Genomic DNA, 13,132 nt, shown 5'->3' with positions numbered 1-13,132 from the left:
CTGTTGAGCAGCTGAATCTTGTATCGAGAAAGAACGGAGAAAAATTCCACTCACAAACCTGCAACCATCAGTGTCCTCAGTTCCTCACACATTAAAAAGAGGAATGAATAGGAACACTGATGGAACACAGGGGGGAACACGGGGGAACACGCCCCCGTCCTGACTTGGAGTGTGTTTTGTATATTTTTTTATTTATATTCTGTATTAAATATAAATTTTTTAGCTTCTGCAGTTTAGTTTGAGATCTGCTGCTCTCATTGAATGGATTTAGGAATGTAACTGCAGGTTTAGTTTGTTTAACACTGAAAACTGCTTTAATGTTGTTTAATCACGCTGTGGCCACATTATTTACTGTAAACACATTACTAAATATATTTTAATCTCAGTTTTTAACCGCTGACGTTTGGGATTATTTGCTTGTTCAGTAGTTTGATTGTAAAGCTGTTGTTTGAGGTGAAGGCGGTGTGGATGTGAGATATTTAAATATTAATCTTACATCACACGTACTCGGGGCGGGGTGAGTCGGGTTAAAGTACAGCTCACCTGCTCTATCTACACTCAGGTGTACAGCAGTGATCTGAAGTTGGTGTTCAGGTGAGCACAGGTATGTCGGTTCCAGCTCTCAGTAAAGGTGAGGTGAGGAACCGGGCGCTGATCGTGTCCGTGGAGAACTTCCATCCTGGTGTAGGTCTGGCGAAACGTTTGGGTGCTGGGCGGGATACGAAGCGTCTGCACCGGATCCTCAGCCAGAGAGGGTTCCAGGTAACCATCCTGAACGACCCAGACGCTCACGAGATCCTCGAAGCATTTGAAGCAGGTAAAGATCCTCCATCATCAACTGCTTAGAATATTGAATCAATTTATTATAATGTGACCTCACGGCCTGAATGTGGTCGCCACTTCTAATCAGTGTTTTTAGTTCTGTACAAACAAACCAGAGCTCAGTGACTTCAGCTCCTCGTAACAAAACATCCGTTACTGCACTGGGGGTTTAAACAAGAGTTGTGAGTGTGTCTGTAGAAATTTGTGTCTATTAGTAAAATGAGCATTTGTAAGGTCAGACATGATGCATTCAGAGCTTCAGCTAATTTATCCTAAACGTGTTCAGTAGGGTTCAGGTTCAGGTTCAGGTTCAGGCTGTTGTGCAGGACACCAAACGTATTAAATCACGTCTTTATAGAGCTTCTATTGTGCACAGCAGCACAGTCACGGTGGAACAAGAAGAGCCTTCCCTAAACTGTTACTACAAAGGAAAAGCACACTTTTTTGTATAATTAATTTTATACAATCGTTAGCTGTGTGTGTGTGTGGTTAAAACACTTTAATTAGAGATAATACATAAAATCAGTGTCTACAGACTTTTATTTAAAAGTACTTTTAATGTAAAGATATAATAATGATACAAGAAATACTTTGATGCTGTAACGGACTCCAAAAAAGTTGGGACGGAGGCAGAATAAGAGGGAAAAGTTGATGTTCCAGTGTTTGAACAGTGAGCAGGTGAGAGAATCATGATCGGGTATAACAGGAGGATCTTTTGTTCACCCAACTTTTTTTTGGAAATGTGTTTTATTGTAATAATAATAATAACAAAATTAATAATAATAGTAATAATAATGATAATAATGATAATAATAATAATGATAATAATAATAATGATAATAATAATAATAATGATAATAATAATAATATTAATAATAATGATAATAATAATAATAATAATAATAATGATTAATGATAATAATAATAATAATAATGATTAATGATAATAATAATAATGATAATGATAATGATAATGATAATGATAATAATAATAATAATAATAATAATAATAATAATGATAATAATAATAATGATAATAATGATAATAATAATGATAATAATAATAATAATGATTAATGATAATAATAATAATAATGATTAATGATAATAATAATAATGATAATGATAATGATAATGATAATGATAATGATTATGATAATGATAATAATAATGATAATAATAATGATAATAATGATAATAATGATAATAATGATAATAATAATAATAATAATAATAATGATAATAATGATAATAATGATAATAATAATAATAATAATAATAATAATAATAATAATAATAACAATAATAATAATAATGATAATAATGATAATGATAATAATAATAATAATAATAATAATAATAATGATAATAATGATAATAATGATAATAATAATAATAATAATAATAATAATGATAATAATGATAATAATAATAATAATAATGATAATAATGATAATAATAATAATAATAATAATAATAATGATAATAATGATAATAATGATAATAATGATAATAATAATAATAATAATAATAATGATAATAATAATAATAATAATAACGATAATGATGATGATGATGATGATGATGATGATGATGATGATGATGATGATGATGATGATGATGATAATGATAATAATAATGATAATAATGATAATAATAATAATAATTATAATAATTATAATAATGATAATAATGTGGTGTTAGAGTGTGAGGCGTCTGTGGGCAGCTGTTTTGTGGCCGTGGTGTCCAGTCATGGAGAAGAAGGACTGATATTTGGAGCAGATGGGCATCCAGTGAAACTTGCTGATATCTACACACTCTTCAGAGGAGCAACCATGACTTCCAAACCCAAACTGTTCCTCATCCAGGTCCTGACTCTGTACAACTCAAATTATGTGTCAAAACTGAAGACCTATACAGCACCACCACTGGCACCAACACCACCACTGACACCAACACCGACACCAACACCGAAACACTGACACCAACACCAACACTGACCGACACTAACATCAACATCAACACTGACACCAACACCACCACTGACCAACACTGACACCAACACTGACACCAACACCACCACTGACCAACACTGACACCAACACCAACAATGACACTGACACCAACACTAACATCAACACTGACACCAACACCACCACTGACCAACACTGACACCAACACCAACAATGACACTGACACCAACACTAACATCAACACTGACACCAACACCACCACTGACCAACACTGACACCAACACTGACACCAACACTGACACCAACACCACCACTGACCAACACTAACATCAACACTGACACCAACACCACCACTGACCAACACTGACACCAACACCAACAATGACATCAACACCAACAATCACACCAACACCAACAATGACATTAACACCTTTAACATCAGTGCATGATACACACCATCGAGTGTGACGTCATCAGTCCACTACACACTGTTACCGCCTGATGTGTCAGGTGTGTCACATACCTCTCTCTCACACACACACACACACACACACACACACGTTCACAAAGAGCTCCTGTCACTGGATGTATGTAATGATGAAAATTCACACTGATGAGCTCAAACAGCCGTGTTTAATTAAGGTGTGTGTAAGTGTGCGTCTGTAACGAGTGAATGCAATGTGTGTGTGTGTGTGTGTGTGTGTGTGTAGGCGTGTCGGGGCAGTAAGTTGGATGAAGGTGTGCAGGTTGAGGTCGACTCTGTAGACTTGTCTGAGGAGGCCACGATTTTTGAGACACTCTACATTCCACCTGAAACTGTGGTCGCTTACGCTACACCTCCAGGTAACACACAGACACACACACACACACACACACACACACACACAAGCTCTAATTAAAACATTTGTATGTGTTGTAAATTTCAAACACACAGCAACTAACAAAGTTCCATCAGGTACCAACAGTAGGTGTCCAATCTTTAGTTATAAAATCTGTAAACTGATTAAATGTGAAGCATTAACACACAGCATCAGTAAGGTGGAACAGTGGGTGCAAGATGAAGCTCAGCGACACCTTACAGGGTCATTACCAAAAGCCCCAAAAGTAGTTTGGCTCCCAAAACACTCACAACCTGTATAAACACCTCTATGACCCGGCCCCAACAATTAGACATCAAAAGAACACAAAACCTGGACTCCTGAGCAATGGAAAACAGTAACAGGTTTGGGTTTATCTACAGATTTATGTTTGGAGGATGTTCATCCCTGGATTATTTTCTTCCTGACAAAACTCCTGGAGGTGATCAGTGAACCGTGTGTGTATGTGTGTGTGTTTGTGTGTGTGTGTATGTGTGTGTGTTTGTGTGTGTATGTGTTTTAGGTTACAGTGCGTTCATGCACCCCACTGGTTCTGTGTTTCTTCAGACCTTCTGTGATCTGGTGGAGGACGGAACCGACTGGGAAATCTCACGATTACTGACTCGGCTGAACTGGCACGTGGCTCATGAGTTCGAGGCGAGAGGAAATGCCCTGCGGGGTAAAAAAGAAATGCCCTGTTTCATCAGCCGTCTCACCTCAGAATTCTACCCCTTCACCAACTCCATCCGAGTATCACAACTACTGGGATCCACACACGTCAGCTGCAGGAGCTCCATACGCTAAATTAACCCCACCGTTATTACTCAGATCTGATGAGGTTTGATTTATGTGGTGCTGTAGAATATAAATCTCACTCAGCTGAAAGTATCTACAGGAACACCATCCCACCACTGAAGAACCCTTCTGACAAGCTGCAGTAGATTAATCTTGCAGTTCTACAGACTTAGGACTCAACCAAACCACAGTGGAAGCCAAATAAAAGTAACCTGGAAGAGTGTTAAATCTACCCAGGAGTGTCTGGCCTTCTAAAGCTTCTCTAACTGCTCAGGAATTCATTCTGAAGCAGAACTGAACAGCAGGACGGACGAAGCAGCTTCAGCATTTCAATATTTTTATTTATAAATAATGGTGATGATCAGACTCACTCCGCTGGTTTGGATCACCTGGTAGGTACTGGGAGTTTGTACTGGACTGAACTGGGAAAATGTGCTTTTAGTTTAGTGACACCAGTAAACTGAAATTCACTACAGGAAACCTGAACGCTCAGCTTGCTGGTGTCAAAGATTTTAAACATTTAATTTCTAACCACACGCCTGATTAACTTGATTTTTATTATTTTATTATTTTAATTGTTTTAATTATTTTTTAAATTTATTTATTTATGATATTCTTATTTTTAGTTTAATTTTTAGTGTTTTATTACTTGTATTAAATTATCATTAATATTTTTACTGTCATTTTTTTGTTTTTAACTTTTGTTGGTTATTTTAAAATCTCACTTTAATGTTTATTTATGATTCTTTAAAATCTTACTGAAAATCTCATATTTTTATCTTTTCTATTGTATATTATATGTTTTAATTTTTGTTTTATTTCTTTTAGATGTTTGAAGTTCATTGATTTTAGTTGATTAAATATAATTTTATTTGCTTTTTGATCCCTGTGTAATATTAATACTCGGAAAATAAAAGTCATAATCAGTGTTTTATCATTGAAATGGCTGAAAAGAAACAGAATGAAGGTTCTGGAGCAGCTTGGGGAAGGTTCTAAACCCTGTGGAGATGCTGAGAGCTGAAAGCAGCAGAAGCTCATTTCTGATGTTCAGTGAGTCTGATTTAAATCAGATCTGATAATGAAGCTCAGATTCATGCTCAGTGACCTGAAAGATTCAAATCAGATTACAGAAACTGTTAAAGTGATTCTACCAGTTATTCATGTCAGTGAGTCATTGTGGCTTGATTCTAGGGGCCTGTGGTAGGGCTTTGAGCTATCAACCGGAAGATTGGCGGTTCAAATCCAGGCTCTGCTATGTAGCCACTGTTGGGTCCTTGAGCAAGGCCCTTAACCCTGTCTGCTCCAGGGGCGCCGTAAGTTGGCTGACCCTGCGCTCTGACCCCAGCTTCCAACACCAGCTGGGATATGCGAAGAAAGAATTTCATTGTACTGTACACCTGTATATGTATATATGACAAATAAAGGATATCTATCTATCTATCTATCTATCTATCTATCTATCTATCTATCTATCTATCTATCTATCTATCTATCTATCTATCTATCTATCTATCTATCTATCTATCTTTCTTTTGATTCAGTGAATCATTGTGGTTTGATTCATCTGATTCGGTTAGTCATTGTGGCTTGATTCTTTTGATTCAGTGAATCATTGTGGCTTGATTCATTTGATTCAGTGAGTCATTGTGGCTTGATTCTTTTGATTCAGTGAGTCCTTTCTGTAAGTTTTTTCTTTACCTGAGTAAAAGTAGCACTAATTTAAAACACTGAAGTAAAAGTTGATGTTTTATATTTTACTCTAGTAGAGGTGTGTAACAGTACAAGTTACTGAATGTATGTAAGTAAAAAACTAAAAAGTATTTCTTTAAAAAGGTTTTCTAACTCAGAGACAGGGTGTCTTTTATTGAGGGCGGTACACCCATGATATATGTGGACATCCATGACACTGAGGGTACATAACGGAATCCTCTGCAAAAAAACATTATATTTTATTATATTTGGCAAAACCAACTAAAATTCAAAACACTTTTTTTATTTTTATAAATGCTGCTGAATCGATCATAACAACACACGTCAATATTCAGCACTGCAGTATATCATGATATTTAACCCAAACAATAGTATCATCTACTCTTTGGTTAAACTGCAGCTGCACCATTTTAGACTGTTTTTTCTGATGAACGTCACTGTGGTGGGATGTTGGTGAGGAGACTGGGAAGGATTACAGGAGCCTGGTGAAAAACTGCCAGCACAACCATCTCCAACTTAACACCAGGAAGACTAAAGAGCTGATGGTGGATTTCCAGCAGGAGAAATCCTCTCCAGCTCCAGTCACCATCTAGGGTGAGAATACTGAGGTGGTAAACACCTACAAGTACTTAAGTGTCCACCTGAATGATAAGCTAAGTGATGAGCTGGGATGGGAGGTGAATGTTGAACTGGGATGGGAGGTGAATGTTGAACTGGGATGGGAGGGAGCTGGGATGGGAGGTGAATGTTGAACTGGGATGGGAGGTGAATGATGATAGGCTGTATAAGAAGGACCAGAACCAACTTTATTTCCTGAGGAGACTTAAGTCCTTTAGTGTGAGAAGCAAGAACTTTCAGTGAGTCTTTGGTGTCGAGTCCCATCTTTTAAACCATTGTGTTCTGGGGCAGCAGAATCACAGCCAAGGACTCCAGTAAACTCAACAAGACCATTATGAAGGCTGGCTCAGTACTGGGAGTGAAAGTGGACACAGCGGAGATGGTGGCAGCAATCATGAAGAACCCTCTCCACCCACTCCATAAAACACTACAGGCACAGAGGATTATACTGAGGAGCAGACTGGAACTACGGGAAGGAAACGCCTCTGCAGGTCATTTCTCCATCAAACTGTACAAGTCTGGATTCCACTTCATCCGATTGTGTAGTTCTATAAACACAGCACAATAACAAACTGGCCACAGCCACAGCTGTAAATGTAAACATAAATACTTACTGTACTTACTCACTTCTGTGTGTACTTGTGTTATGTGGAACACTGTAATTTACCCTCAAGATGAATAAACTGCTTAATATTAATATTTTATTAATATTAATAATTAATATTATAACATTTAATATAATGTTAACACACTAACAAATAATAACTCTAATATTGATCTCTGCCAAGCACACACACACACACACACACGCACACGCACACACGCACACACACACAAATTAAACTGGAACTCTCACACTTTTACACACGTCTTTCTTTTCCCAACAGTGTAAATCCTGTACAGAAGATTTATTTTATTTTTCACTGTATTGTGTGTGTGTGTGTGTATGTATGGGTGGAATGTAATTGTGTGTGTGTGTAATTGTATGTGTGTGTCAGTTTCACTGGTTAAATCCTCCTGAACTGGTTGAGCATGATTTTTGGGAGTGGTTTTTGATGTAAGGAGGTGACGGAGTGTAAATCAGGTGTTTATTGCGGTGTTGCTGAAGGTGTTCGTTTCTTTCAGTGTGTGTTTGTTATTGATTATTAATTAAATATTAGATTAATAATGGCGGTGAATCTGAGTAAACATGGTGATGCTCTTCAACAAGCTTATAATCAAGTACTGAATGAAGACACAGACTGGTAAGATACACACTTTATACACTACACACACACACACTACACACTACAGACAGAAACTACACACACACAGTAAAAATTAAAGATGTTTTAAGTGATGATGATGATGATGAAGATCTCTGTGTGTTTTAGGGTTTTATTTACATATGAAGAAAACAGTAACAACATCAAAGTGGCATCAAAAGGAGGTTTGTGTTATAGAACTTTTGTGTTATAGAACTTTTTGTAATGCACGTCACCGTCCGAATGAGTAGCGCTTCTGTTCCTCACTGTGATCAGGTGGATGTTTGGGTTGATGATGTTCCTCACTGTGATCAGGTGGATGTTTGGGTTGATGATGTTCCTCACTGTGATCAGGTGGATGTTTGGGTTGATGATGTTCCTCACTGTGATCAGGTGGATGTTTGGGTTGATGATGTTCCTCACTGTGATCAGGTGGATGTTTGGGTTGATGATGTTCCTCACTGTGATCAGGTGGATGTTTGGGTTGATGATGTTCCTCCCTGTGATCAGGTGGAGGTTTGGGTTGATGATGTTCCTCTCTGTGATTAGGTGGAGGTTTGGATGAAATGGTAGAGGAGCTGAACACGGGGAAGGTGATGTACGGGTTCTGCAGACTGACTGATCAGAACTCTGGAGTGTCGAAGTTTGTTCTCATTAACTGGGTAAGTTCCATAAATAATGTTAATGATCATTATAATTAAATGAATGTATTTATAACGTTTGTGTTGGTGTTTGATTCAGACTGGTGCGGGAGTGAAGGGAGTGAGACGAGGAGTTTGTGCCAATCACATCCCATCAATTGCCAATTTTCTGAGGGTGAGTTTGACACAGATGAAGCACAAAGTGAATGAGGACTCATCAAGGGACGTACTGGAGAGGAGACAGGAGGAACTAATCTAGGGTTTATCCCAAAACTATTGAGTCACACATGAGGAATTAGGGGACACACAGAGGTCACATAGAGGTCAGCAAGGACTAGTTTAGTCTTTTAAACCAAGAAATACAAGAGCAGGTGGGTCACACAAGAGGATCAAGCCTGGGATCTATAAGATGTGTTCTGGAGGGTTGGGAAGATACGACAGAGGTGCTGAGATTTATTTGAGCTAATCTAAACAGACGTCAGAATCAGGCGGGTGAAACGATCTATGAAATCTCATGATAAGCTTGTAAACATTCAGGTGAAGTAAGATTAGAGGTAAAATTAGTGTAACAGTAAGAAATGAAAAAAAAAAAAAGTCACTCCAGTTCAGATTGTGTCGGTCTCTGGAGCGTTGTGTTGTTTATCAGTGTAGCAACTCAAATTTAATACAATATTATTTACACACCATAAACAAGCTTCAATTCATGAAGCAACAAAGCCAGAAAAGATTGCTATCAGAATGTTGCTGAAATGCTAAATTACGGGTAAATTACTGACTGAACCCCAATTTATGGTTAAATGTAACTGTATAGCACAGACATCATCTCAAAACAACAACTTAAAATTACAAGGCAGAAACCTTGAGAAGAACCAGAATCTTCAGGGACCTCCAACCTCACTGGGTGGCCTAGAAAGCAGTTCTTCATTATTCAGTTCAGTCTGTGATAAAGTCTGATGGTGAGTTCTGGACGTTCCAGCAGCAACAACAAACGAACCTTCAGGCTGCAAAGTGACGTTAAGAGCGGTTTTCATTCTGACCGGGTCTGTATTCAATATTATGTAACTCAGTGTGTGTGTGTGTGTGTTACAGGGAGCTCATGTAACAATAAATGCATATTCTGAAGACGATGTTGATCCTGATGAGATTATGAATAAAGTCTTTCAGACTGTTGGAGTAAATTACAGTGTTGAAACGGAGACGGACCACGGCGGCCTCGCTAAAGCTCCTCGTTCTGTGGTGAGATGCACTGTTTATTATTTACACCATCACTGAATGAGATATACACCGTGTCTATAAAAAGATGGACAACACAAAAATATTCTTATAATTGTAATTAGAAACATTCACCCCAAAAGAAATGTAGAATTTATAAATCTAAACACTTCTGATGGATTTGAACGATGTTGTAAATGAAGAGAGGAAATGAAGGATGTCTCTTGTTGTTACTGTCCGGTGCATCATGAAGAGGAGAATCAGACGACGGCGAGCACGGACTGTTGAGCAGCTGAATCTCGTATCGAGCAAGAACAGAGAAAAATTCCACTCACAAACCTGCAACCATTAGTGTCCTCAGTTCCTCACACAATAAAAAGAGGAATGAATAGGAACACTGATGGAACACAGATGGAACACAGGGGGGAACACGCCCCCATCCTGACTTTTTTGGAGTCTGTTACAGGAATCAAATTCTAAACCTGTTTCTATTTACAAACTAGAATGAAGTTGATCAGTTAAACTTTTCTTTCCAGATTTCTGTTTTTATTGCATTTTGTGTTATATTATTGTACAAGCTACACCAGCCATGCAGATGAATTTTGAGGGTCTACAATTACTGACTGTAGTCCATCTGTTGTCACCCCTGTAACCCATCATCCATTATCAATACTAAAGGAACCCAGATAATTACCTTGTGTTAGGAATGTACAGATTGTGATTTTAGATTTCACCGTGACTTATAACCCTAATAAATGATTTGTTGTGTGTGTGTGTGTGTGTGTGTGTGTGTGTGTGTGTAGGGTACCAAGTATCAGAAGACCAACGCTTTAGAAGAAATGAATGGAATTGATCGAGAAACCTTCTGGGCTCAGCTGGAGGTGAGAACACTCCTGAATTCCTGACTGACTCACCCCGGGAGTGCTCATCAGAATGTTAGCAGTGTTCAGTAGGGAGTGATTAGTAACGAGTGCTCCACCCTGTTAGATTAGCACGCTATCATTAAGTTCTGATCCATCAGAGTGTTGGTGAAGTAGGGACTCTAATCTCACACATGGTTCAGTGCTGGGTGTGTCGTGTTCTCATACCTACACACCGACCTTCTCACTTTCACCTCGGCACAGAGAAGCAAATCAATCTGATCATTCTGAGAGAGGAAACTAAAACTAACACTAAATAGTTTCATTTTTATGGATTTATCTCTCAGCTCGTGTTTATACTTGTGTTTCGGTAACTTTGGTCTGGACCAAACAAAAAAATGATCCATTTTTACATTTTAGTTCTGGTTTCACTCTCACAAATTTATTATCAAACCAAAATAATAAGTTAATAAGTAAAAACATGATGTATAATATATATTATGTATATTTTGTATGATGTATATTTTTACACGACGCTGCTCCACTCTGCTGTTGTCTCAACTTTACTTTAAATTCTCTCTGAATAGTTTGAAGACTTTGACTTCTGTAAGTCGCTCTGGAGAAGCATGTCTGCTAAATGCTGTGCATGTAAATTAGAATGTGAACTAAATTAAAAGGAAGTACATAACAGGACTTTGTGTTTAACTGGTTTTACTGGTTTTACTGGTGTAGAAGGAGGAAAAAAACCGGCGTAAACAGGAGAAAAAGAAAGCGGAGGAAGAACAACAGAGATTTGAGAGAGAGAGACAAGAACAGGATGAGAGAGAAGCAGCCGAGAGAGAACAACTCCAGAAAGAGAGAGCCAATCAGATCAAACAGCAGAGGTGATCAATCACATCACAGCAGATCAATCACATCAAACATATCAGATCAATCACATTAATCACATCAATTACAGCAATCACATCAATTACATCAGTCATATTATATCAGTCACACAATCCCTGTTATTTATCTCCTCTTCTCCTGTCCTGAAGGTTTCCCACCAGAATACTTGTGGATTGACAAATCTAAATTAGCCCTAGAAGTGAGGGTGTGAGTAAGGGATGCACTGTGATGGACTGGCACCCTCCCAAGGTGTTTATGATAGGGTCCAGATGCACCACAACCCTGACCAGGATGAAGTAAAAATCCATGAATAAATAAAAATAAATCAGTAAAGACCGTCGATGTCTGATCTGTTCTCGACCATCTGATCGACTTCATCGATTTATTCAGGGTTTGATTCTCTGTTATTAATATTTTTTCCTCTTACAGGCTGTTGGAGAAGAAACAGGACGTGGAGATCAAAACTAATCAGCAACAAAAACTGGTAAGAAATCAAAAAACCTTTTACAGATTTCAGGTCCAGAAACCCCTAAACCTAAGTCCTAAACATCTATATAGGGCACCAGTGGCATTAAATAAACCCCTAAACCCCTGGGTAAACATTAGAACCACCATGCGGTAAAACAGAATATGGAATTAAAATAATTATAACTATTAATATAATATAATATTAATATATTATTAATCATTATACTCACAATTTAATTTAGAAATGAATTTTCAGCCACAACAGAAAAAATCATGTGACTGAAACCTGAGAAATTTACTTCACGTTACTTGCGAATTTTATAAACTCTGATTATTTTATAGGTACTTTTATAAGTGTTTAATGATCAGTGTGTGTGTGTGATGTGTGTGTGTGTGTGTTCAGTGTTTAATGATCAGTGTGTGTGTGTGTGTGTGTGTGTGTGTGTGTTCAGTGTTTAATGATCAGTGTGTGTGTTCAGTGTTTAATGATCAGTGTGTGTGTGTGTGTGTGTGTGTTCAGTGTTTAATGATCAGTGTGTGTGTGTGTGTGTGTTCAGTGTTTTATGATCAGTGTGTGTGTGTGTGTGTGTGTTCAGTGTTTAATGATCAGTGTGTGTGTGTGTGTGTGTGTTCAGTGTTTAATAAGTGATGAATGTTTTTATTTTGGAGTAGAAAGAAAATCAAGCTGCTCAGAATAAAGAAATAAAAAGTCCCAGATCTGCTCAGGTTACCAATGTGAGTAACACACAAACACACACACACACACTCACACACACACACACACACACACACACACACACACACACACACACACACACACACACTCACACTCAAACTCAAACTCAAAAGAAGCTTTATTGGCATGACAAATAAGGACATTCGTATTGCCAAAGCAAGTTACAGGGAAATATAAACAATAAAAATAAGAAAAAACAAAAATATACAGAACAGTTACATGTGCAAAAAATATTATAAAATAGAATAAAATATTAATAAAAACAGTGCAAAATAATAACAATAAAAATTATAATATTTACAATAATG

General features: G+C 37.4%; 2 protein-coding genes across 2 annotated transcripts in view; both read left to right on the top strand.

Moving 5' to 3' along the window:
- The first annotated feature begins 606 nt into the window (after nt 1-606).
- LOC134332841 (caspase-7-like) lies at nt 607-4,456 on the top strand. Its single transcript, XM_063014674.1, has 4 exons — nt 607-817; nt 2,527-2,690; nt 3,506-3,638; nt 4,176-4,456. The coding sequence occupies exons 1-4, from the start codon at nt 607-609 to the stop codon at nt 4,454-4,456; spliced, it is 789 nt and encodes a 262-aa protein (XP_062870744.1).
- A 3,486-nt stretch (nt 4,457-7,942) lies between these two features.
- Nucleotides 7,943-13,132, top strand: part of dbnla (drebrin-like a) — a 29,471-nt gene continuing 24,281 nt past the window's right edge. The window contains exons 1-8 of the mRNA XM_063014673.1: nt 7,943-8,019; nt 8,149-8,204; nt 8,569-8,681; nt 8,761-8,835; nt 9,750-9,896; nt 10,676-10,753; nt 11,465-11,616; nt 12,050-12,104. Coding sequence (XP_062870743.1) covers nt 7,943-8,019; nt 8,149-8,204; nt 8,569-8,681; nt 8,761-8,835; nt 9,750-9,896; nt 10,676-10,753; nt 11,465-11,616; nt 12,050-12,104 — 753 coding nt within the window. The remainder of the gene's footprint in view (nt 8,020-8,148; nt 8,205-8,568; nt 8,682-8,760; nt 8,836-9,749; nt 9,897-10,675; nt 10,754-11,464; nt 11,617-12,049; nt 12,105-13,132) is intronic.

The sequence above is a fragment of the Trichomycterus rosablanca genome, chromosome 18 (assembly GCF_030014385.1).
Source record: "Trichomycterus rosablanca isolate fTriRos1 chromosome 18, fTriRos1.hap1, whole genome shotgun sequence".
NCBI lineage: Eukaryota > Metazoa > Chordata > Actinopteri > Siluriformes > Trichomycteridae > Trichomycterus > Trichomycterus rosablanca.
This window is presented reverse-complemented; position numbering and strand designations above follow the sequence as displayed.

What these genes read in the sequence shown, in the direction of transcription:
- LOC134332841 (XM_063014674.1), top strand. Translation starts at nt 607, where the DNA reads ATGTCGGTTCCAGCTCTCAGTAAAGGTGAGGTGAGGAACCGGGCGCTG. An exon ending in CCTCGAAGCATTTGAAGCAG is followed by an intron (nt 818 to 2,526) that starts GTAAAGATCCTC and finishes ATGTGGTGTTAG; the next exon opens with AGTGTGAGGCGTCTGTGGGC. An exon ending in CGCTTACGCTACACCTCCAG is followed by an intron (nt 3,639 to 4,175) that starts GTAACACACAGA and finishes TATGTGTTTTAG; the next exon opens with GTTACAGTGCGTTCATGCAC.